Source organism: Nomascus leucogenys, chromosome 13 (genome assembly GCF_006542625.1).
Source record: "Nomascus leucogenys isolate Asia chromosome 13, Asia_NLE_v1, whole genome shotgun sequence".
In the NCBI taxonomy this organism is placed as follows: domain Eukaryota; kingdom Metazoa; phylum Chordata; class Mammalia; order Primates; family Hylobatidae; genus Nomascus; species Nomascus leucogenys.
In genome coordinates, this window is record NC_044393.1 from 35,620,934 (window position 1) to 35,647,914 (window position 26,981).

General features: G+C 40.0%; 1 protein-coding gene across 7 annotated transcripts in view; it reads left to right on the forward strand.

Annotated features, from left to right (window-relative positions):
• The window catches only part of PTPRA (protein tyrosine phosphatase receptor type A), a 173,190-nt gene that overhangs the window by 78,731 nt on the left and 67,478 nt on the right, over nucleotides 1–26,981 (forward strand). For 3 of the 7 annotated variants that reach the window (XM_030826509.1, XM_030826511.1, XM_030826510.1), the window contains exons 3-5: nucleotides 13,777–13,866; nucleotides 22,495–22,573; nucleotides 23,089–23,430. In XM_030826509.1, the coding sequence (XP_030682369.1) occupies nucleotides 13,777–13,866; nucleotides 22,495–22,573; nucleotides 23,089–23,430 (511 nt within the window). Of the gene's footprint in view, nucleotides 1–5,927; nucleotides 5,989–13,776; nucleotides 13,867–14,261; nucleotides 14,334–22,494; nucleotides 22,574–23,088; nucleotides 23,431–26,981 lie in introns of those variants that run through there. The other 4 variants (XM_012511887.2, XM_030826512.1, XM_030826513.1 and 1 more) reach the window with 3 other exon arrangements.

Genomic DNA, 26,981 nt, shown 5'->3' on the forward strand with positions numbered 1-26,981 from the left:
GGAGGCTGAGACAGGAGAATTGCTTGAACCCGGGAGAAAGAGGTTGCAGTGAGCCGAGGTCGTGCCACTGCACTCCAGCCTGGGCAACAGAGTGAGACTCATCTCAAAAAAAAAAAAAAAAAAAAAAAAAAATTTTTTTTTTTTTTACCTTTAGGTTCTTAAAAGTTAATTTTATAATATATATAAATATTTTAATATCATAATATTTTTAGTGGCAAAATTTTTTCGCCCTTTGAAAATATTCATTTTTTGTCTGCTGGCTTCTGTCTATATTAGTTGGGGTTCTCCAAGAAACAGATTCAATAGGTTGTAGGTGTGCTTTATTTTGTTTTTTGTGGTTTTTTTAAATTTTTATTCATTTTTTCAAGACGGGGTCTTGCCTTATCATTCACGCTGGAATATAGTGGTGTGATCATAGCCCATTGCAGCCTCGATCACTTCGGCTTAAGCAATACTCCCGTCTCAGCCTTCCAAGTCGCTGAGACTGCAGGCATGCACCACCGCACCTGGCTTATTTTAGATATATATATGCTTTTATATTTATATAATATTTTATATTATTTAAAAAATATATTTTATATTATATACATATTCTTATCTGTAGTTTCATTCTTATCTGCAGTTTCAATTACCCGTGGCTAACTACAGTCTGAAAATATTAAACGGAAAATTCAGTGATAAACAATTCATAACTTTCGTGTACCATTCTAAGTAGCATGATGAAACCTTGCACCTATCCTGCTGCATCCAGCCCAGGATGTGAATCATCCCTTTGTCTGATGTATCCATGCTCTAGGCACTATCCACCCGTTAGTCACTTAGCCATCTGGGTTATAAGATCAACTGTAGCAACACTGCAGTGCTTGTGTTCAAGTAACGCTTATTTTACTTAATAATGGCCCGAAGTGCAAGAGTAGTGGTGGCATATTGTTACAGTTGTTCTATTTTATTATTAGTTGTTGCTGTTAATCTCTTACTGTGCCTAATTTCTAAATTAAATTTTACCATAGGTATGTATGTATAGGAATGAAATACAGTTTACACAGGGTTCAGTACCATCTGGTTTCAGGCATCTACTGGGAGTCTTGGAACATATCCCCTCCTCCCACCAGATAAGAGGGTAGTCCTGAAATTATATTAAATATATGCTTATTACATTAAATATTAGTCATATATTACATACATATTATATAGATTTATTTTAAGGGATTGATTCACAGTGGGGAAGGCTAGCAGGCTGGAGACCCAGGAAGGAACTGCAGTTCAAGTTCAAGGGTAGTCTGCTGGAGAATTCCCTCTTGCGTGGGGGAGGTCAGCCTTTTGTGCTATTCAGACCTTCAGTTGTATGGATGAAGCCCACCTACATTATGGAGGGCAACCTTCTGTACTCAGAGTCCATTTATTTAAATGTAAATCTCATCCAAAAAAAACCCCTCACAGAAATATCCAGAATAACCTTTAACCAAATATCTGGACACTGTGATGTGGCCCAACCAAATTAACAATCACAAGTCTACCCTTTGTCAACTTGGCACCCATACACATCTCCTTAAACCATTATTAATCTCCAAATAAAGACAGTAACAAAGTCATACTTCTGCTTAGCATGAAAGAACTATCTTGCATGTAGCCGAAAACACACTATTCTTTTCTCTAGAAGAGGGTGCAGATTATTTGGTTGATGTTTACTCTTCTTGATATCCTGCAACTTAAATTCTGAAGTTTAAGAAAAAGTTAATACGTAAGTATTATGATCAGCTGTTAATCTAATTGTTTTCTTTGATGAAAATATTTTTGTATCCATTTTCTCTTGCTGCCTAGCAAAACATCCCCAAATTTAATATTTTAAAGCAACAACCACCTAAAATTGGCTCATAATTCTGTGAATATCAATCAGTGCTGGGTAGCTGTTTGGTTCCTCTACTGGTCTTTTTTTTGTTTTGTTTTGAGACAGTGTCTGACTCTGCCATCCAGGCTGGAGTGCAGTGGCACGATTTCAGCTCACTGTAACCTCCGCCTCCCAGGATCAAGCAATTGTCCTGTCTCAACCTTCTGAGTAGCTGGGATTACAGATGCACACCACTACCGCCTGGCTAATTTTTTTTATTTTTAGTAGATGTAGGGTTTCACCATGTTGGCCAGGCTGGTCTCGAACTCCTCACCTCAAATGATCCACCTGCCTCTGCGTCCCAAAGTGCTGGGATTACAGGCGTGAGCCACCACGCCCAGCCCCTCTGCTGGTCTTGATTGAAGTCATTCATGCAACTGTAATCATCTAATGGTTCATCTGGGACTGAGATTGTCTCAAGCACATGTCTGGCAGTTGGTGTCACTTGTTGATTAGGCCTCTCTCTTAATGTAAGGAAGTGAGCCAAAGCTTCTCACATTATGACAGCAGTGTTCCCATAGAGCCAAATGACAGCTGCAAGTTCTCTTGAGGTATCAACTTGGAAGACACACCATTACTTCTGCATTTTATTGGTTTAAGCAAGTCACAGGGCCAGCTCAAATTAAAGAAATGGAGAAATAAACTTCACCTGTTGATAGGAGTGGCAGTGTCTCACTGTAAAAGGCATGTGTACAAGGATGAGATTTTATGTAGCCATCTTTGCAAACTACCACAGTGTCTTTTTTCCTTTCGAGTGCTTAAAAAAATTGTTTTTAAATAATTATTTGGTTTTCAGAAATTTCACTATTGTGTATCTAGACACAGATTTCTTTTTTATTTATCTGTTTGGGGGGGTTTTAGGGCTTCTTGGATCTGTGGTTTGATGTTTTTCCTCAGTTTTGGAGAATTTTCAGCCTTTGTCTGTTCTTCAAATATTTCTTCTGTTCCATTTCTCCGTTTCCGCTTTTCTGAAACTGAAATTACATGCAGGTTAGATCATTTCATTGTATCCTTTATACCTCTTACCTTCTCTTTGGTATTTTTTTATAAGTCTTTTTGCTTCTCTCTGCTTCATTCTAGATACTTCCTTTTGACCTATTTTCCAGCTCACTAATTCTCTCTTCAGCCATATTTTACCTGTTCTTAAATTTATCCATTATGATCTTTTTTCAGATCTATTACATTTTTATACCATTCTTGACTAAAATTCTTAATGCTACAGGACTGTTCTTATTGTCTGTTTTTTACTGATTCTCATGTTGCCTTTTTATGGACTAGACACTGTAGTTTTAAAATTATTTATAGAAATGACCTGAGACCTATGATATATTTTTCAAGAGAGGATTTACGTTTGTTTCTAGCTTTGCTAGGAGTCTTCAATCATTTTAATTCAGTTTCAGGGATTGATTTGCTTTTAAGCAGGGCTGTAGTCCCTACAGGGGTGGTCAACTTCAGTTCACTACCTAATACACCTATTATGTGTGGAGTATTTTGCTAGATGGTGGGTAGGTCTTGTGAGCAGAGCAGACCTCTCTTTGGTCTGTATGGAGCACGGAGCTTGATTATAATTGACAGGTAAGTGTGTGTGTGTGTGTGTGTGTGTGTGTGTGTGTGTAAATATATATATATATATTTATTTATTTATTATAGGTCGGGTACAGTGGCTCACACCTGTAGTCCCAGCACTTTATGAAGCCAAGGCAGGTGGATCACTTGAGGTCAGGAGTTTGAGGCCAGCCTGGCCAACATGGTGAAACCCTGTCTTTTCTGAAAATACAAAAATTAGCCAGACGTGGTGGCAGGTGCCTGTAATCTCAGCTACTCGAGAGGCTGAGGCATGACAGTCACTCGAGCCCGGGAGGTAGAGGTTGCAGTGAGCTGAGATTGTGCCACTGTAATCCAGCCTGGATGACAGAATGAGACTCCATCTCAAAATATATATATATATATGTATGTGTATATATATATATATATATATATATATATATATATCTTTATCTTTATCTCTATAGCTTAAAGATATATATATATATCTTTAAGATAGATATAGATATTTATATAGCTAAGTAATAAATTAATGTATTAAGTTCTATGAAAGCAATGAGTAGGCTGCTATGGTTGTGAATATTTGGACTACACAGGGGATAAGAATGGGTCTACCATAATTAGCAGGGACAGGTTTTGTTTAAGCTGAAAACTAAAAGGGCTTAGAACAGAAACTGCCAGGCAGAAGCAATTACCAGTGCAAAGACTAGATGACAACCAAAAAAGTATGTGGGAGGAGGGAGGGGAGGTTGTGCAGTGGGGAGTTGAGATTGATTTAGAACTGTATTAATGAGCTTTCCCCCCAACCCCCATTTTTCTCCCATTTACCTTCAGAAAAATTAGTGATTTGGCTACCAGTGAATCTAGGCTCCAGGTCTAGCTCTGTAGTTTTGGACTAGTTACCTAATTCTTCATTCACAACAAAACAGAAGGAGAGAGGAAAAAGAGAGCAGACATGGAATTGGGATGGGAAGTGAGGAAGAGAGCACATGAGGAGAGAGACTATGTCAAGTTTCTTCGTATTCCTTTTTTATTTACAGAAGAAAAGATGGGATAAGAATATTCCATCTTATTTCTCTGTTTAAAAGAAAGAGTAGGCTGGGCGTGGTGGCTCACACCTGTAATCCCAGCACTTTGGGAGGCTGAGGCAGGCGGATCACAAGGTCAGGAGTTCAACACCAGCCTGACCAACATGGTGAAACCCCATCTGTACTAAAATTACAAAAGTTAGCCGGGCGTGGTGGCGCACACCTGTAATCCCAACTACTTGGGAGGCTGAGGCAGGAGAATCGCTTGAACCCGGGAGGCAGAGGTTGCAGTGAGCCGAGATCACGCCACTGCACTCTAGCCTGGGCAACAGAGCGAGACTCCTTCGTAAAAAATAATAATAATAATAGTAATAAAATAAATGAAAGAGTAAATGAATCAGAATGAAGAGAAGCCATTTTATCTGCCTTCTGGATGAAGAGTTTCATTGATGAACCTGAAATGTTTTGGTTAACATGAGAAAGGGGGGTGAGAAGATGCCTGAAATGTGAGCTCCTTGAGGACAGGAGCTGCTTTCTCTCTCCATCCTGGCACAAGACAAGGAACTTAGTTGAATGAATGAGCAAATAAGTGGTTCTCTGCTTTGAAGGAACTTGGACTGTCATTACCTTACAAATCAGGTTTACCATTTATTTGCTTTATATAAGTTCCAGAAACAGATTAAGAAACTATTTCCTCTCATAATATTACTACCCTAAACTTCTGGTCTGATCTATGGATTGTAGAGCTTAAATTTCCTCAAAGCCCAACAGTCAGAGATTGTTACACCAAGATAAATAGCATATTTCTCAGAGCTTTGTATTTTCTGTCTTTGGCCACAGACCTTAGAACTTAGGCTGATATTTGAGAAGGAAAAACTGGAACTTAGTAGAATTATACTTCCTGTATCTTAATTTTCCAACTCTTATATAAGGTTTGCTTTTTCTAGAGAGGGACTAATCTGGAATGAGAATGAGTTCTCATCAGTAAAGGCAAAGCTTTAAGTGGGTCATCTGACTTTGCTTTTGTGCTCTACATTCACCCTGCTCATAAAAGGTCCTTTCATGAGTTTTCTAGGCTTTCATCACTGCCAGCCTCTCCACAGGCATTGTGAAAGATTAAACTTCCTACCCTCCCCCATGCTTGTCTCATGGACTCTTTCGTAGAGTGCACAGTGGACTGTGTTTAGCTCAGCAGGAACTCTTTACAAACACTGAATACATGAACAATCCCCCTGGAAAGATAAGAGATTTCAGTATTGCTTAGTGTCATAGCCGCAGAAGTTAGTGTCTGCCAGTATCTGATAAATATGGTGACTTGCAGCCTAATTTTTGTGAAATTATTAGGCCAAAGTTTAAGAAGTGTTCATATTAAAGTTACTTATATATAAAATTTGCCTATAGATAATTTCTGTCAATAGGAGGTTGATGAATGCTTCACATAACCTAGATACTCCTAATTAACTTTTTTATTTCTTTTTTTCTAGGACACATGTTCAAAGAGCATAATTAACTTTTTAAAAGAAGCTAGTAAGTACTGAAATAGTTTTTTAAGTTTTTTCTGCAGGAATAGAGGAAGAAAGGAAACATGGAATTCTGAAGGGCTACTTAGCAAGCTGCTTATGGCATAATCTGGGGTGGGGGTGCATAGTAAGGGATTTGCATTTTACTGAGATCCATACACGTCAAGGGAACTGTATTTAAAATTAGTCGTATGTGTTGGTTTTTCAAGGACTATAGCCCATCAACTACAATAGGCTCCAAAAAATTCTGGTGAAATTAGCTTCTTGGAGCCTTCCAGTTTACCTACTATGTTATTCCCACTATAAAATATTCTCAACTTTTGGGGTTTTAGCCACTTAAGTTTTTTATTTTCTCTAATGTCTCTAGTATCTGCCTTACTTTCCTGTCAATGCTAGAGTCTGTGGTTCAGCAGTTCATCCATTCTCTTCCCAGTACTCAACCTCCTTGCTTATAGTTTCATTACATTCATCTAGCAAAACCTTAATTCTGTATGTTTGCCATACCATTAGTGCTTAGAGCATTTTTTCAGAAAAGAATCCTGGAAAAATGGATCTTATCTCACCTGGGCCCTCAGGACTGCTGGGCTGCCTGGTGTCAGCACTTCCCGCCATTTTCTATAGCACCAGTATTAGTCTTAATAATTTAAAAAACCTCCAGGCGCGGTGGCTCACGCCTGTAATCCCAGCACTTTGGGAGGCCAAGGTGGGCGGATCACAAGGTCAGAAGATCAAGACCATCCTGGCTAACACGGTGAAACCCTGTCTTTACTAAAAATACAAAAAAAATTAGCTGGGTGTGGTGGCGTGCACCTGTAGTCCCAGCTGCTGGGGAGGCTGAGGCGGGAGAATGGCGTGAACCCGGGAGGCAAAGCTTGCAGTGAGCCGAGATCGCACCACTGCACTCCAGCCTGGGTGACAGAGCGAGACTCCGTCTCAAAAAAATAAATAAATAAAAATAAAATAAAAAACTATATCCCATGGTCTCCCCCTTCTCTCTTAGCCTTTGATCTTGCTCATACTTCATGGGGAAATCTTTTAAGATATCAGATTTCAGTTCCCTCACTTTTCTACAACTTCTCCCACTTTTGCCTTTCTTATGTACCTTCCCTTCCTTCCCATCTGATTCCTGATCAGCATTTACACATGATTAATTCTTGCCTAACCTAATAGACCCTTTCTTGAGTGCAAATTAGTGGCTGTTTTTGCTAGGGTATAAAAATTAACTATCTAGTCACCTTGACAAAGTTACCCTGTTATTTCCAATAACTTACCTCCTATGGATTCTTATAGATTTTCTTTTTTTTTTTTTTTTTATTTTCAGATGTTTTCTCGCTTTGTCACCATGCCTGGCCTAAATTCTCGTACTTTTTCTATGTAAACAATCATATTTTCTGCAAGTATTAGTCTCCTTTCTAATTGTTATAATTTTAATTTCTTTTTCTTTTTAAAATTTTTTGTAGAGACAAGGTTTTGCTATGTTGTCCAGCCTGGTCTTGAACTCCTGGGCTCAAGCAATCCTCCCATCTCAGCCTCTCAAAGTGCCATTACAGTGGCATGAGCCACTGTGCCTGGCCAAATTTCTTTTCTTGTTGCAAAGGCAGACTTTTCATACAATATTGAATAGAAGTGATAGTAGATTACTTTATTTCTGATTTTCAAAGGAATGCTTTCTGTTTCTCTCTGTTGAAGATAATTGCATTTTTTTTAAAAATAGTAACTTTTATCAGGTTAAGGAAGGTTTCTTCTATTTCTATTTAAGGATTTTTAAAAATCTTGAATTCATATGTTTTTATCTAGTGCATTTTCTACATCAATTGAAATGGTTGTATGAACTTTTTTAATATGGGTGAATTATGTTTATAGATTTTATGTTAAAATGTCCTTGTATATCTTGGATAAACTCAACTGGATCATGATTTATCTTTTTTATATGCTAGATTCAATTTGTTGATACTTTGTGATGATTTTTGAATATATATTATTGTGTAAAAGTGAGCCTGTGATTTTCTTTCTTGTAATGTTTTTGTCCAGTTTTGGTGCCTGGTTTTGCTCTCTCCTTAGAATGAGCTGGGAACTAGTCACTCTTGTTTTCTCATACCATCTGGATCCAGTGTTTTTTATGTGGGACAAATTTGAACTTGTGGTCAACCTCTTTAATTGTAGGAATGTTCAGGTCTTTTGTTCTTCCTGGGCTAGTTTTTTATTCTTTTTCTAGAGATTCGTTCATTTCTCTTAGTTTTATTTGCCTATAATTGTAGATAATCTGTTTTTTATCTGCTACTTCTGTAATTATTTCCACTTTTTATTTATAATACTAATTTGTGGGCTGGATGTCGTGGCTCACACCTGCAATCCCAGCACTTTGGGAGGCCGAGGCGGGCGGATCACGAGGTCAAGAGATCGAGACCATCCTGGCCATCATGGTGAAACCCCGTCTCTACTAAAAACACACACACACACACACACACACACACACACACACACACACACACACACACACAAAAATCAGCCGGGCATGGTGGCAGGCACCTGTAGTCCCAACTACTCAGAAGGCTGAGGCAGGAGAATGGCGTGAACCCAGGAGGTGGAGGTTGCAGTGAGCCGAGATCGCACCACTGCACTCCAGCCTGGGCGACAGAGCGAGACTCTGTCTCAAAAAAAAAAATTAACTTGTGTCTTCTCTTTTTACCTGTTTGTTAATTTATCAAATAACTACTTTTGGCTTTGTTTCATTTTTATTATACAATAAACATGAAATTCTTTTCACTGTATTTCTTTTCATTGATTATTCCTATAATTCTTAAACAACTTTATAATTGATGTGACAATAACCTGTACACATTTAAAGTGTAAAATTTATTACATGTTGATCCATGTATACAGCAGGGAAATATCACCACAACAAGAGTGTGAACATATAATCTCTCCCCAAAGTTTTCTTGTGTCTTTTATAATCACTGCCTCTTGCCCCTGCCCACTCCTTCATCCCCAAGCAACCATTGGTCTGTTTTCTGCCACTATAGATTAGATTGTATTTTCTAGAGTTTTATACAAGTGAAATCATATAGTATAGGATTAACCATGTCTTTCTTTCTTTCTTTCTTTTTCTTTCTTTCTTTCTTTCCTTCTTTCTTTTCTTTCTTTCCTTCCTTCCTTCCTTCCTTCCTTCCCTCCCTCCCTCCCTCCCTCCCTCCCTCCCTCCTTCTTTCTTTCTTTCTTTCTTTCTTTCTTTCTTTCTTTCTTTCTTTCTTTCTTTCTTTCTTTCTTCTTTTTCTTTTCTTTCTTTCTTTCTGATGGAGTCTCGCTCTGTTGCCCAGGCTAAAGTGCAGTGGGGCGATCTCTGCTTACTGCCAGCTCCGCCTCCCGGGTTCACACCATTATCCTACCTCTGCCTCCCAAGTAGCCGGGACTCCAGGCACACCCGCCACCACGCCCAGCTAATTTTTGTATTTTTAGTAGAGACGCGGTTTCACCATGTTAGCCAGGATGGTCTCGATCTCCTGACCTCGTGATCCGCCCACCTCAGCCTCCCAAAATGCGGGATTACAGGCATGAGCCACTGCGCCCAGCAACTATGTGTTTCTGATCCTTTGTCAGGGCTAGCCAATTCCTAGAGACAGTGAATAACTCACTCATAATCTAGCTGCCTCCTTTATGTGGCTCTCATAGGACTTTGACACCTCTCTGCTACAATCCACCTGCCCTGTTCATTTCAAGATCAGGTACCAGGAAACTCGGGACATCCCTATGCTGCAAAACTCACTGAAATTACTCAAACTAGCCAGTCCTAAACATGCTTACCCTGCCTTGCCCGTTCCTTCTGCTGAAACCACATAAAGGCTCTTGCCCATGTTTTCATCCCGTTCCATTGACCTCCTTACTGACCCTAGTGCTTCCTCATGTGGCCCCTGCATGGCATGGTGTGCACCTTCCTCTTCCGAACTGCGAGTAGCTATCTTGTCAGCGGCAGTCATCTCCTGATCTGTTGGCTTCATCATACTTGAATAACAATAAAATCTATGTTTTAAGGCCGGGCACGGTGGCTCACGCCTGTAATCCTAGCACTTTGGGAGGCCAAGGCAGGCGGATCATGAGGTCAAGAGATCGAGACCATCCTGGCCATCATGGTGAAACCCCCTCTCTACTAAAAGTACAAAAATTAGCTGGGCATGGTGGTGCGTGCGTATAATCCCAGGTACTCAGGAGACTGAGGCAGGGAGTCTCTTGAACCCAGGAGGCAGAGGTTGCGGTGAGCCGAGATCGCACCACGGCACTCCAGCCTGGTGACAGAGCAAGACTCCATCTCAAAAAAAAGAAAAAAAAAACTATCAAATGATATTCCAAAGTGGATGTACCATTTTATATTTGCAACAGCAATGTCTGAGGGTACTGATTGCTCCATATCCTTGACAGCACTTGGTATAGCTGATCTTTTAATTTTAGTCACTTTAGTGGGCATATACTGGTATTTTATGTTTTACTTTTTATTTCCCTAATGATTAATAGTTTGCAGCATCTTTCATGTGCTTATTTCCCTTCCATATATCTTCTTTGATAAAAATATCTGTTCAAATATTTTGCCCATTATTTTGTTGGAATACTTATTTTCTTACTGTTGAGCTTTGAGAGTTATTTATATATCTGGATACAAATCCTTTGTCAGATATATTTTTTGCAAAATTTTCTCCCAGCCTGTGATTTGCCTTTTTATTCTCCTGTCTTTTAAAAAAAAATTGTAGTTAAATATACACATAATACAAAATTTAACATTTTAACTCTTTTTAAGTATACAGTTTTGTGGTATTAAGCATAGTCATATTGTTGTGCAACCATCACCGCCATCCATCTCTGGAACTTTTTCATCCTCCCTAACTGAAATTCTGTACCCATTTAAACACTAACTTCTCATTCCCCCTTACCCCAGCCCCTGGCAACCATCATTCTGTTTTCCTTCTCTATGAGTTTGACTGCTCTAAGTACTTCATATAAGTGGAGTCATACAATATTTTCATTTTGTGACTGGCTTATTAGTATAATGTCTTCAAGTTTCATCCATGTGGTAACATGTGTCAGAATTTCCTTCCTTTTTAAGGCTAACATTCCATCGTATGTATATACCACATTTTATTTTTCCATTCATCTGTTGATGGACACTTAAGTTACTTCCGCCTTTTGGCTGTTGTGAATAATGCTGCTATGAATGTTGGTGTATAAATATCTGTTCAAGTTCCTGCTTTCAATTCTTTTGGGTATGTTCCCAAAGGTAGAATTGCTGGGTCATATGTTAATACTATATTTAGTTTTTTGAGGAACTGCCATACTGATTTCTATAGTAGTGGTACCATTTACATTCCAACCAGCAGTGTTCAGGGTTCCAGTTTGTTAACATTGTCACCAACCCTTATTGTTTTCTGGATTTTTTTTTATTTTGGGGTTTTTTATTTTATTTATTTATTTTTTTGAGGCAGAGTCTCACTCTGTCACCCAGGCTGAAGTGTAGTGGCGCGATCTCAGCTCACTGCAACCTCTGCCTCCCGGGTTCAAGCGATTCTCCTGCCTCAGCCTCCCGAGTAGCTGGGACTACAGGCGTGCGTTACCACGCCTGGCTAATTTTTTGTATTTTTGGTAGAGGTGGGATTTCACTGTGTTAATCAGGATGGTCTCGATCTCCAGACCTTGTGATTCACCCGCCTCAGCCTCCCAAAGTGCTGGGATTACAGGCATGAGCCACTATGCCCGGCCATTTTTTATTTTTAAACAATAGCCATCCTAGTGGGTATGAAATAGGATTTTTGGTGTGTTTTTTTGTTTTTTTTTTTGAGACAGAATCTTGCGGTGTCGCACTGGCTGGGGTGTAGTGGCGTGATCTCGGCTCACTGCAACCTCCGCCTCCTGGGTTCAAGCACTTCTCCTGCCTCAGACTCCCAAGTAGCTGGGACTACAGGTGCCCACCACCACACCCAGCTGGTTTTTGTATTTTTAGTAGAGATAGGGTTTCACTGTGTTGGCCAGGCTGGTCCATGATCCATCCACCTCGACCTCCCAAAGTGTTGGGATTACAGGGGTGAGCCAGCATGCACTGCCAGGATTGTTTTTTTTTTTTTTTTTACTTTTTTTTTTTCTTTTTTAGAGACAAGCTGTCTCCCAAGCTGTAGTGCAGTGGCACCAGTCATATCTCACTGTAACCTCAAACTCCTGGACCCAAGCAATCCTCCTGCCTCAGCCTTCCATGTAGCTAGGTCTACCGGCACATGCCACCATACCCAGCTAACTTTTTTTTTTTTTTTTTCAGACAGTGTTTTGCTCTTGTTGCCCAGGCTGGAGTGCAATGGCATGATCTTGGCTCACTGCAACCTCCTCTTCCTGGGTTCAGGTGATTCTCCTGCCTCGGCCTCCTGAGTACCTGCGATTACAGGCGCCTGCCACCACGCCTGGCTATTTTTTTGTATTTTTAGTAGAGATGGGGTTTCACCATGTTGGCCAAGCTGGGCTCGAACTCCTGACCTCAGGTGATGCACCCACCTCGACCTCCCAAAGTGCTGGGATTACAGGCGTGCGCCACCACACCTGGCCCCTAGCTAACTTTTAAATGTATTTTGTAGAGATGAGGTCTCACTGTGTTGGCCAGGCTGGTCTTGAACTTCTGAGCTCAAGTCATTCTCCCACCTCGGCCTCCCAAAGTGCTGGGATTACAGTCATGAGCCACCACACCTGGCCCCTTTGCCCATTTTAAAAATTAGGTTGTTTTTGTTGTTGTTGAGTTGTAGGAGCTCTTTGTATATTCTGCATTTCGGTTCCTTATTGGATATGTGATTAGCACACATTTTTTTCCATCCGTGGATTGCTTTTTCATTCTGTTATAGTATCCTTGATTCACAGAAGTTTTTAATATCGATGAGGTCCTACTTAATCTGTGTTTTGTTTTGTTGCTTGTGCTTTTGGTGTTATATCCAAGAAATTGTTGCCAAATCCAGTGTCATGAAGCTTTGCCCTCTGTTTCCTTCTGAGTTTTATAGTTTTAGGACTTAAATTTAGGTTTTCGACCCATTTTTAATTTTTGCATGTGGTATAAGGGAAGGCTCCAGCGTTATTGTTTCACATGTAGATGTACAGTTTTCTGAGTACCATTTGATGAAAAGGCTGTCCGTTGAATTGCTTTTGCAACTTTCATTTGGGCATATTTATGTGAGTCTGTTACTGGTTCTATATTTTACTCTATTGATCTATGTGTCTATTCCTCTGCTAATACTGTCTTAAATATGGTAGCTATATAGTAAGCCTTAACACTGAGTATATAGATTTCTCCCATTTTTTGGTTCTTTTTCAAAATTGTCACTGGTTTGTTTTTATTTTTTACTTTATGCAGATAATCTGTACTATACTTTGGTTTCGTGTATCAAGTAGTTTGTTTCAATTTGTGCTTTAAGCAGAACAAATAAATTTTCATATTGTTCTTTGTGTTAATCTGCAATATAAACCTGTACCAAATTCTATTTTGCGTGTTTGTTTGTTGTAGTAATCTGACTGACTTTCTTGCCTCCAGACTCATCTCTTTCAAGGTCCCCAACTGAATCTTGTTTTAGGTGGAACTTAGAAGCAGTAGAACTTAAGAATCTGTTTCACAGCCTTAGTAGTCTAGTTTCATTCTCTATATAATGTTGTCTGTGCAAGTGAGCTGCTCTCTAGTGCCTTAGTTTCACTAATATTGGGGAAGGTCTCTTTGTTTTGGACTTCTCTATCACATTGCCTTTCTCAAGAGAAGACCTATAATGAAAGTTGATATCTGGTTTTCTAGGACTTCTTCAGAAGCTTGCCAGTTTTTCAAGCTGATTTCTCTCACTGGCAGCTCTTCAGAGTGCTGTTCCTACTCCACCCTCCCCTGGTGGTATGTATCAGTTTTCTACTCATCAGCACCCACCTACTCCTGCCTACTGTGTTTCTCAGATGTCTGCTGCCTGGCTAGCTCATTGCTGCTTTTGTCACTCTTAGAGCTGTCTTCCCTTTTTTGGCTTTCTGCCTGACTTCCAGGGCAGCTGCTCTGTCATTGCCTGTCTGCCATTCTGTCCTTTTTCCCACCACCCCCCACAGATACAACATGTGCTCTAATACCACACATTCTCCATGTTCAAACTAACCTCATCACTTTCCCCACCACATTCCCCAAAACTGGTCATCCTCCAGCTTATAGCATTGCAGTTCACTGAAGTTAGACGTCTGGGCCTTGCTTACCTCCAACATCTCATTAGCCTTCGATTCTACCCCTATAAATCCTCTTCTCAGTCTCCTTTAGATATTCCTGCCCTGCTGTGAGATCCGTCTGGTTTATTGGCTAGATTACTTCTGAAAGCTTCAGTAAGTGACCCTCCTTACTTCAAACCCCACCAGTTGATCTTTCACTCCGCCATCAGTCATTATTTCTAAAATCTAAATTGTTCCATGTAACCTTGCTGTGATAAAACCTTTGGTAGTTCTTCAGTGTGTTCAGCGGTAAGCTAAAACTTTCACTGTGATGCACAGACCCCTTCAGGATATGATCACTGCCTCCTCCAGCCTCATTGTATGCATTTCCCTGCCCCACCCTTTCCTCACCCACCCTAGTCTTTCATGCCTGCCATTTTTACATTCATTTAACAGATATTTATTGAAGTCCTGCATGATGTCGTTACCTAGGTCTTGTTCCCAGGACCAGACAGGCTTTTTCAAGCTTCCAAGTCATCTCAGTTTGAAAGACTATGTCTGACCCTTGTCTTGGCCAATTACTCTTTATCCTTCCAAGTTCAATGATTGTCCCACTGCATTCCAACCAGAGTGAGAGAGCAAGACCCTGTCTCAGTAAATAAAAATAAATAAATAAATAAATAAATCAGCCATAATTTATTTAATCATGTCTCTCTCCCCCATTGATAAACGTTAAGGGTATTTCCAGTTTTCTTCTCTTGAAAACAATGCTATATTGAATAACCTTGTACATGGGTCACTTTGAAAGTATGGATATGTATCTGTGGAATAAGTTTCCAGAAGTGGAATTGTGTCAGAGGGGTTGTGCATTTGTAATTCTGATGAATATTTATAGATTATATGAGAATACCTGTTTACTCAAACTCTTGCCAATGCAGCATTGTCAGAGTGTTTTATGTTTGCCAGTGTGGTAGATAAAAAATGGTATCTCAGCCGGACATAGTGGCTCACGCCTGTAATCCCAGCACTTTGGGAGGCCAAGGCGGGTGGATCAAAGGGTCAGGAGATCAAGAACATCCTGGCTAATACAGTGAAACCCCGTCTCTACTAAAAATACAAAAAAAATTATCTGGGTATGGTAGCGGGTGCCTGTAGTCCCAGCTACTCGGAAGGCTGAGGCAGGAGAATGGCGTGAACCCGGGAGGTGGAGCTTGCAGTGAGCCGAGATCGCGCCACAACACTCAACACTCAACACTAGAGCCTGGGCGACAGAGCGAGACTCCATCTCAAAAAAAAAAAAAAAAAAAAAAAAAAAAAAAGATGGTATCTCAGCATTGCCTTCTCTGATCATCAGTGAGGTTGAGCATCTTTTCATATATTTAAGATAACTGTATGGTTTTTTGTGAGTTATGTTTCATATCGTTTACCCATTTTTCTTTTAGACTGGAAGCAGCTGTTTTAGTGGAATGGTGGAACAAGAAGCCAGATTGCCATGGAGACAACCCTTTCTAGAGATTTGACTATGAAGCAGAGTAGAGACAATGATAGCTGAAGGATTGATGTAGATGCAAAGAAATTTTTCATCTTCTTTGAAAACTTAATTGTGTTAAAAACTGGTATGAAAAGGAGGGGTTAAAGCTAAAGATGGTGGTAGAAAAAAATGCAGGGTTCCTAAAGGACTGAGATTCCTGGATGGAATTTCAGGGAAGGGGAAAATTTCTGGATATAGTGACTGGGGAGTTAAGGGTGTCCAGTACAATGGCTTTTATTTTCTTGGAAGTGTAGGCAAGGCCAACAGCCAAATGTGTGGGAGGAGATGGTTAGAGGGGAGAGGAGGTTTGAAGTCACCTCTATGGAGAATTGGAGAGAGCTAAGGAAAGACAGAAAGACTGCAGAAAGTACTTAGGGTTCCACTGAAGCGGAAATAGTGATTTGTAGTGATACAACCCTTATGAGTTGTTTGATTTTTTTTTTTTTTTTTTTTTTTTTTTTTTAAGCAGCATCTGGCAGTCCAAGTATAGGGCTGACAGTTAGGGATTTTTCTTTCCATGTTGGCATAAAAGAAGAACAGTGTAGCAAAGGAATTTAGGACAAAAGAATGATTGAACTGACACCAAGTTTTCTTGATTTGGTAGAGAAGGAAATAAAGATAGAGCAGAGACACTGAAAAGAGTTAGAGAGGGGTTCAAGAGACTGAAGGCCTGGGTGAGGTCAGAGAGCAGGTGTAATAGACATAACAGAGAACTACAAGGATAGAAAGTGTGGTTGGAGAGTGGGAAGGAAAGATTTATTCAGTATGGGGGCTTTTCTGGGTGATGACAGAATCTGGAGTACAGCCATTGTTGTGAGTGGCCCAAGTGTAGTAGAGATACAGGGTTGTTGGAGTTAAGGAAGTTAAGGAACTGAGAGGCTGGTCTAGATGTGGATTTTCGTTGTCATCCATGAGGATATTGAAGTCATCCAGGAGAATAGCAGGCCTGGGGGACAGGAAGGAAACTGAGCCACTTACAGTGTCTTCAGTGATAGGAAAGCACAAGGCAAAAAGCTTTCAAGAACAAGGACTGTTAAGCCGGTACAGTGGCTCACACCTATAATCCTAGCATTTTGGGAGGCCAAGGCGGATGGATCACTTGCGGTCAGGAGTTCAAGACTAGCCTGGCCAACATGGTGAAACCCCATCTCTACTTAAAAAAAAAAAAAAAATACAAAAATTATCCAGGCATGGTGGCACACGCCTGTAATCCCAGCTACTTAGGAGGCTGAGGCAGGAGAATTGCTTGAATCCAGGAGGCGGAGGTGGCAGTGAGCCTAGATCACACCACTGCATTCCAGCCTGGGCAACAGAGCGAGACTCTGTCAAAAAAAAAAAAAAGAACAGGGACTGTTAGAGCAGGCTCCAGAAGAAATGCTTTGCATATGGCATTCTTGAGGAGTGAGGACCTCAACCCAGCTTCCAGAAATGGAGCTCTGAGATGCTTGGAGTAGAAATTTGGAAACCAGAGAGAGAAGTAAGGATAGTGTTGTTGCAAATGTATTGTATATGGGGAGTCGGAAGGTCACAGGATTTTGCCTCAAAGCCTTTCTCGGGGAAGGATGAGGTTTTCACTGTGATTTTCCTGGTCGTGGTCTGTGGTTATAGTACCTATTAGTGACATGGATCTTCTTAAATTCTGATGTGTCTTTTCCTCCCTAGTGTATGCATACCAATTCTCTCCACAGCTTCCATCACCATGCATTTGTTCTTTTCTCTTGTTCTTGTATTACCTTTCTGGAAAGGAATTTTTATTGTAGGCTAATTGTTATTCCCACCAATATTTGACCACTGGATATTTCATATGATTGGTCTCTTCTGATTTGGAAAATAAAAATGTAACCTCATTATATTCATTTGATTAGTGGGGACAGTCAACACTGTTTTGTGTATTTTCTTAGCTGTTTGTTTTTCTCGTCTGTAAATAATCTGTTTAGGTCCTTCAGATTTTTCAAAATTGGACTCTTACGTTTTCAGTATTGTTATGAGTTCTTGTTTCAATTATTTATGAGAGTTCATTTTCCTTTTTAAAATAGACTTTTTTTCTTAGAGAAATAAGAAAAAATTAAAATAGACTTTATGTTTTAGAGTTTCAGGTTCACAGCAAAATTTATCAAAAAGTAGAGAGTTCCGGCCAGGTGCGGTGGCTCACGCCTGTAATCCCAGCACTTTGGGAGGCCAGGCGGGCGGATCACTTGAGGTCAGGAGTTTAAGACCAGCCTGGCCAATATGATGAAACCCCATGTCTACTAACAGTACACAAATCAGCTGGGTGTGGTGGTGCACACCTGTAACTGTACCTACTCAGGAGGCTGAGGCAGAACAATCGCTTGAACCTGGGAGGTGAAGGTTGCAGTGAGCCACAATCATGCCCCTGCACTCCAGCCTGGGCAACAGAGTGAGACTCCGTCCTAAAAAAAGAAAGAAGGAAAATATAGAGCATTCCTAAATACTCCCTGCCCCCAAAACCTGCACAGCCTCCTCCTTATCCACGTCCTACACCACTGTGGTACCTTTGTTGCAATTGATGGACCAACATTGACTCCTCATTATCACCCAAGCTTTGGTGTTGTACATGCTGTAGATTTGGACAAATGTATAATGACGTGTGTCTACCATTGTAGTATCATACAGAAGAGTTTGACTGCCCTGACAGTCCTCTGCTCCACCTGCTTACTCCTCTCTCCCTTTTCCTAACCGCACAACCACTGATTTTTTTCTTTTTTTTTTCAGATGGAGTCTTGCTCTGTCCCCCAGGCCGGAGTGCAGTGGTGCCATCTTGGGTCACTGCAAGCTCCACCTCCCGGGTTCACACCATTCTCCTGTCTCAGCCTCCAGAGTAGCTGGGACTACAGGCGCCCGCCACCATGCCCGGCTAATTTTTTGTATTTTTAGTAGAGACGGGGTTTCACCATGTTAGCAAGGATGGTCTCGATCTTCTGACCTCGTGATCCGCCCACCTTGGCCTCCCAAAGTGCTGGGATTACAGGCATGAGCCACCGTGCCTGACCTTTTTTTTTTTAAAACAAGGTCTTGCTCTGTCACCCAGGCCTGAGTGCAGTGATGATCACTCCTCATTGAAGCGTCGACCTCCCAGGCTCACGTGATCCTCCCACCTCAGCCTCCTAAGTAGCTGAGACTACACACACACACCACCATGCCCAGCTACTTTTTGTATTTTTTATAGAAATTTGGTCTTGCTGCGTTGCCCAGGCTGATCTTGAACTCCTGAGCTCAAGCAATTTGCCTGCCTTGGCCTCTCAAGGTGTTGGGATTACAGGCATGAGTCACCACACCTGACCTTTTTTTTTCTTTTTTTTTTAAACCAGTGATCTTTTACTGTCTCCATGGTTTTTCACATTGGCTTCTGTCGCTTAGTAATCTATGTTTAAGTTTCTTCTATCTATTTTCATGTTTTTAGCTTATTTCTTTTTAGCAGTGAGTAATATTTCATTGTCTGGATGTGCCATCACTTATTTATCCATTCGCCTACTGAAGGATATCTTGATTGCTCCCAGTTGTGGCAATTATAAATAAAGTTGCTGTAAACATCCATGTGCAGGGTTTTTTTAGTGGCATAAGTTTTCATCTCATTTGGTTAAATACCAAGGAGCACAATTGCTGGATCATATGGTAAGAGCATATTTATTTTTTTGAGAGACTACCAAGCTGCCTTCCAAAGTGGATGTACCATTTTGCATTCCCACCAGCAGTGAATGAGAGTTCCTACTGCTCCATATTCTTACAAACATGTATTGTCAAATGTTTTGGATTTTAAAACCAAAATCCATTTTAATAGATGTGTAGTGGTATCCCGTTTTAATTTGCAATTACCTAATGACTTGATGTTCTGTGTGTTTTCAGATGCTTATTTGCCGTACTGTTTATCTTCTTTGGTGAGGTGTCTGTTCAGGTCTTTTGCCCATTTTTAATCTAGTTGTTAGTTTTCTTGTTGAGTTAAGAATTCTCTATCCTTTGTCAGATGTATCTTTTGCAAATATTTTCTCCTAGTCTGTGGCTTATCCTCTCATTCTCTTGGCGTTGTCTTTCACAGAGTAGACATTTTATATTTTAATGAAGTCCAGACTATCAATTATGTTCTCATGGATCATGCCTTTGCTGTTATATCTAAAAAGTTCTCGCCATACCCAAAGTCATCTAGATTTTCTCCTGTTATCTTCTTGGCATTTTATAGTTTTATGATTGATATTTAGGTCTATGATTCATTTTTAGTCAAATTTTTGTGAAAGATATAAGGTCTGATATGGATTAATTTTTCTATATGTAGCTGTCTCATTCCAGTGTCATTTGTTGAAAAGACTATCTTGCTACATTTTATTGCCTTTGCTCCGTTGTCAGTTGACTATATTTATGTGGGTCTGTTTATGATCTCTGTTCTGTTCCATTGATCTATTTGCCTTTTCTTTTGCTAATACCACACTGTCTTAATTACCATCCATGTTAATTCACTATCCAGACAGAGTTATAAGATGTAAGTTTTATGAAATCTAACAGTAAGTCTTGAAGTCCAATAGCATTAATCTTTGACTCTTCTTTAATATTGAGTTGCCCCTTTAGAATCTTAATGTCTCTCCATGTAAACTTTAGAATCAGCATTTTTATATTCACGAAATAACTTGCTGAGATTATGATTGAGATTGCATTGAATCTGTAGGCTTATTTGGGAAAAACTGACATCTTGACAATATTGAGTCTTCCTGTCCATAAAGATTGTTTATGATGGGCTTCTTTATGTTTAGGAGCTTTTGTTTTTTCTGTCAGATATTCCACTTCTACCTTTATGATTTCTTACACTGCCTTTTATGCTTAGGAAGTTTTTCCTCATCCTGAGCTCACATATTCATTTATTTTCTTTTAAAATGTGTTTTTCAAGCATTGAATTTTTAAACCTATGTGGAATTTATTTTGGTATATGGAATGAGGTGGTAGTCTAACTCCCTCTCCTCAAATATGTAGTTATTTTTCCCAAAACCATTTTCTATTGATTTAGCAAGAATAGACATGTATACATATACATATATAATAGCCTTCCACTTGTTTTTTTGACCCTTGTGAGGGAAATTGTGTGAGTTTCCAATTTTGGATTAGGCTCAGGTAGTAATTGAGCTGGGTTCTGCCAGAGATCCATGTTAATTCACTATCCAGACAGAGTTATAAGATGTAAGTTTTATGAAATCTAACAGTATATCACTGGTTTAATGATCACAGCCTAGGAAGAATGGGGAAATTGTCAAAATCTTATGTGGATGCACCAGAAGACCACTGCTGCACCCATTTCCCTGCTAGGCACGGCTGCTGGTACCAGGGGCAAATTCCTGGAGTATATATGAACCACCTACATCTCCCTCTCTTCCCCTCTACCCCTGAGATTTTCATGTGTCCCTTAAGGATGTGTGTCCTACTTCCCTTGGAGAGTCACTACCACACTGAACACTTTAGACTGTGAGTCCTGTGAAGATGGGGCTCGTGAGTGTATTGCTCCCCAGTTGTTTCTCTAGCACTAGCTCAGTATAGGGCATAAAAATCTGAATGGATGAACAAACCACTATTACTGGTGGGAACTTGCTATTATCTTACATGGTTTGAGGTGGAATAAAGGTTGAGAACAGCTATATAATGTGTTCCTTGAAGGGCAGCAGTACATCAGTGCAATCAGCCTACCTTCTCCATACTTCTCACTCTGAAAACTGTAAAGCTGCACCTGGCAATCAACTTGGGAGCGTTAAAAGGGACTGCTTCCTAGCTCTCATCCACAAAGCTGTAGTCTAGCACAGGTGACTTTTTTTAAAAAGTTTTTTGGTCCAGATATGATGACTCACGCCTGTAATCCCAGCACTTTGGGAGGCTGAGGCAGGGAGGTCACCTGAGGTCAGGAGTTTGAGACCAGCGTGACCAACATGGAGAAACCCCATCTCTACTAAAAATACAAAAAAATTTGCCAGGCATGGTGGCACATGCCTCTAATCTCAGCTACTCGGGAGGCTGAGGCAGAAGAATTGCTTGAACCCGGGAGGCGGAGGTTGTGGTGAGCCAAGATCACACCATTGCACTCCAGCCTGGGCGACAGTGCAAGACTCTGTCTCAAAAAAAAAAAAAATAAAGAAGGAGTCCTATTAAGACTTATTTTTATTTTTACAGGTTGGATATCTCTAATCCCAAAATCTGAAATGCTCCAAAATTTGAAACTTTTTGAGGGCAGACATGATGCTCAAAAAAAATGCTCACTGGGACATTTTGGATTTCAAAATTTGGATTAGGGACTAGGTGTGGGGGCCCACACCTGTAATCATAGCACTTTGGGAGGTTGAGGCAAGAGGATCATTTGAACCCCAGAGTTTGAGAGCAGCCTAGACAACATAGTGAGATGCCATCTCTACAGAAGATTCTAAAAATTAGCCAGGCATGGTAGTACATGCCTATAGTCCCAGCTACTCAGAAGGCTGAGACAGAAGAATCACTTGAGTCCAGGAGGTAGAGGCTGCACTGGGCTATGATCATACCACTGTCTCCATCCTGGACAACAGAGCAAGACCCTATCTCTTAAAAAAAAAAATTTGAAACACTGCTAGTCCTCAACCGTTTTAGATAAGGGATAGTCAGTCTTTATAAAGACTCAGTTAGTTATTAGATATCTGAGGAAGCATGCATATCAGGCTCCCAAAAGATCATTGGTTTAGGCACACATTTTAATAGCTTGGAAATCCAGAATACTCTTCTGGTGACCAGCTCAGACATAGTCATGATAATATAGGACCTCATCTAACATGACTCCCTATTTTCCAGATAAGCATGGATTCCTGGTTCATTCTTGTTCTGCTTGGCAGTGGTCTGGTACGTGTCAGTGCCAGCAATGCTACCACAGGTAAATTGTCATTTGATAAGGCTGCTATTTGAAACGAAATTTTGCTTTCACGTTTAATGAGCCAAATTTGAAAACCAAGATGGTATTTGAAGAAAGGAATATAAAAATTTTATTCAAAGTGATGGTAAAATAGGTGTCTTCAGAAATCTTGGAATTGTATTGAATGCTCAGCATTGTTTTTCATAAATATAACTGCTTTAAATAAATCAAAGAGATTATGTGTTCTTTCCTGAAAAGTAAAATAAACTGTTGACATTTACAACTCTATATATGGTTTCTGAGGAACTAAGTGAAGAATCTTGTGTTCTTTCTCCCTTAAACTGTAGTCCTTTGGAGGAGGTAGGAAAGGTCCAGCATTAGATAAAAACATAGGGGATGGGTGGGTGTTGCGGGGGGTTGGTCTTTGCTTGGTCTCCATATGTTTGAGAGTTTATTAAGGCTTGCTGCTTTGTGTCTCACAACTTTTTAGCCTCACATTCTTCATGTGATATTTCCTTGTTTTTTGGTGTTTGTAGTTGCACCTTCTGTAGGAATTACGAGATTGATTAACTCATCAACGGCAGAACCAGTTAAAGAAGAGGCCAAAACTTCAAATCCAACTTCTTCACTAACTTCTCTTTCTGTGGCACCAACATTCAGCCCAAATACAACTCTGGGACCCACCTATTTAACCACTGTCAATTCTTCAGACTCTGACAATGGGACCACAAGAACAGCAAGCACCAATTCTATAGGCATTACAATTTCACCAAATGGAACGTGGCTTCCAGATAACCAGTTCACGGATGCCAGAACAGAACCCTGGGAGGGGAATTCCAGCACCGCAGCAACCACTCCAGAAACTTTCCCTCCTTCAGGTACTAGAGATTATTCTGTTTGTTCTTTTGCTCTTTGAGTTTAGTCATCCTTTTATTATCTTGTTTGTGTTTTCTAGCCTTAAAATTTCTTCAAATAAGTAAAATTGCTCAAGTGAAGTAATGAAACCTATATGTGGAATTTTTGGGTTAGCATGAGTGAAGAGGAAAGAAGAAAGATTCTGGAGAATATCATTCTGCTAGGTGGGATCCTGGTTAGATTGAGAGGACTTAAATGTGTTTAAAGGTAGAGAAGAAGGCTTAAAAGGACGAGAAATAGAGGAGCTCATTGACAATGCAAGAGACTGAAGATGAAAAGATACAGAGAATAAGTAATAAGATTAGGTTTGGAAAGGGAGTGATCCATGGAGACCATGGAAAGGAGAATGGATATTGATGTCCATGACAGTTAGATATGGAGTGAGAGGCCAGTGGCCAGGGGTGGCATTAGGCTCTGGGAAATGGTTACATTGCAGTGCCAGTTGTCCAGGGCCTCAGGTTGAAGGAGTAGTCCCAAGGGTAAAATCAGAGACATGGATCTGAGACCAGGACAGGTAAGACAAGTTTCTGACCTCTTTGAACCTTAGGTACCTTGTCTGTAAAAGAGGATTAGAGATACCCTCAAAGGGCTTCAGTGAGGAGTAAAGGAAATAATCATTACCTGATTGCTATGTAACTGTCATCCTTTTTGTAGCAAAAATCACTCTTTCCTCTTCAGTGTTCCCCAGCCCTTTGGCTCTGATTTCTTCCCAGTTAGATGGTGAGTGCCCCTAAGCAGAATCACATCTCGCTCATGCGGAACATTCAGGAACTGTTTGCTCAGTTGATTCTCATTTGTTACTACAGATGATATCTTTTACTGTGCCTTATAACTCAGACCCTTCACCTGCCAGCTTTTCCCCATATTTTCTACCATAAAGACAAGACAGCATTTTCAGTTAAGAGCACAGTCTTCAGTGCCACACTGAGTTTGAATCCCAGCTCTTCCATAAACCAGCCATGTTTATGGCGTAGCTAGCTTACTTTATCTCTCTACCTCAGTTTGTTCGTCTGTGAAACAAGAATGAGTGATAGTAATAGTTCTTACCTCATAGAGGAGGTATTAGGATTAAACAAGTTAATATGGGTAGAGCACTTATAAAGATGCCTACATATGGTAAGCACTGTTTTTAAGTGTGAGCTGTTAGTATTGCTGTGATTATTGCTCTGATAGTTACCAGTAAAATAGATGAAGGTACCTTTAATGCAGATGGCATCCCACTATTCTTGATGAGATAGGGGACTGCAGACAAATAATGTCTGATACTTGCTTTGTGCTTTAGAGTTAATGTAGTTTTGTCATAGTTATTATTGTGTGCTAGGCATCATACTAAAGTTTTCTAGAATAATCCTATGAGGTAAGTTCTATTTTATGTTTTGTAGGTGAAAGTATTTTACAATGATGAAACCGTAATTTGTGGAATGTTTTTCAATGTACAGGTCATGACACAATTCATGAAATCACTTTAGCAGGCCACCACTAGTTGTTTGTTTTGTTTTATTTTAATGGATGATCAAGTTCCATGTTTATTCTTTTAATGTTACATACAATTTTTTGAAATTTTAGTAACAACATAAAATGTTGGGTTGTGGCCATTGGTTAGGGAGAAAGGCAGAATAACTTGTACAAACTGAATGAGTGAATGGAAAAGGTGGAGACTGTAACACAGGCCTGACTGACTGAACAGCCCATGTTCTATCGTGTACTGTCTTTCATTTAACAGTTCTGTGACATGACCATGGATAATCATCTCCTTTTAATAGATGCTTAATTTCAGACTGTATATAGAGGTTAAATGATTTGCTTTAGATCTCAAGGCTGACAAGTTAGGCCTATTTCTCACTTTTGCGGTCTTTCCACTCTGCTTGTAGGGAACTTAGTTTTCCATAAACTGACTTAGGTCCAAATTGTGCCACAGCTAAAAATCTAGTTATTGTACATTTTACACATTTCATGTCATAGGAGACTGAGACTATGTTTCTCTAGTGGCATTTATTCAAGATGAGTAAAACACAAGAAAACCATTGTTGCACATGGGAATTTCATAGTCTTAAACCCCACATCCCACTTATCACCACCATTTACCAGTCCTCCTGTAACAGTTACAATTTTTTATTAAATCAGTATTTGATGTATATTATTGTAATTATGAAATATTCATTGCTGAGCTATAAGTATAAATGGATTGTTTTTCTTTCTTGTACATTTTTTTTCTGGATTTAATACTTGCCTTATTTTTTGTTTATTTAGTTTTCTATTTAGTCAGGCCAGGCACACTGGCTAACACCTGTAATTCCAGCACTTTGGGAGGCCAAGGTGGACAGATCACTTGAGCTCAAGAGTTTGAGACCAGCCTGGGGAACATGGTGAAACCCCATCTCTACAAAAAATACAAAAATTAGCTGGGCATGGGTGCATGTGCTTGTAGTCCCAGCTACTCAGGAGGCTGAGGTGGGAGGATTGCTTAAGCCCAGGAGGTTGAGGCTGCAGTGAGCTGTGTTCATACCACTGCACTCCAGCCTGGGTGACAAAGCGAGACCATGTCTCAAAAAAGTTATCGCTACTCAATTCTTACCATGCTCTCCAGAGCCTCTCAAAACAGCTGTCTACAAAGTGAGATCTGTTAGATAATCTGTTTGTTTTTTACCTCTAGAAATTCCTCCTGAGCCCTCCATTGTCTTATTCCAGTCTAGGCTTGTTGATCTCTAGGGCTACTACACAGATATATCAGCCTGAGATTTCCCTTCTATGTCATTCTGGGAATTCCCCTTGCTGCTGCTTCCTGACTTCCGTATTGTCTTCCTTTTTGTCTTCTCTCATCATTCGGTAGATTCCTGAGAAAAGGGGTCCATGGGAGGCAAATTGCATGAGACCTCACCTGTCTAAAAATATCTTTAGGGCTGTGCGTAGAATTTGAGGAATATTTTTCCCCCAGAATTTTTAAAGTATTGCCCTGACACCTGCTTACCAGGTTTGGAGGATTTTACTGCTATCTTAATTCCTAATTATTTGTATGCTTTCTAGGATCTTCTCTTTATCATTGGTGTCCTGAAATTTCACAGAGATGTATCTTGATGTGGGTCTTTTTGGTTCATTATTATGGATACTTAATAGGCCCTTTAGAGCCTTGATCTTGCATTTCTGAAAATTTTCTCCCATTTCTTTGAAACCTTCTCCCCCACTTCCTTTTTTTTTTTTTTTTTTTTTTGTTCTCAAATTCTTATTATTTGGATATTGGATGTATCCTGAATTAATTCTTTAATCTTTAAAATTTTTCCTTCCTGTTGATCTTTGCTTTGAATCTTTTTCTCCTTTTAAAAATAAACAAAGGCCAGCTAGGCACAGTGGCTTACACCTGTAATTCCAGCACTTTGGGAGGCTGAAGCAGGAGGATCGCTTAAGCCCAGGAGTTTGAGACCAGCCTAAGCATCATAGCAAAACCTCATCTCTACAAATGATTTAGAAATTAGCAGGGCCTAATGACTCATGCCTGTGGTCCCAGCTACTCAGGGCT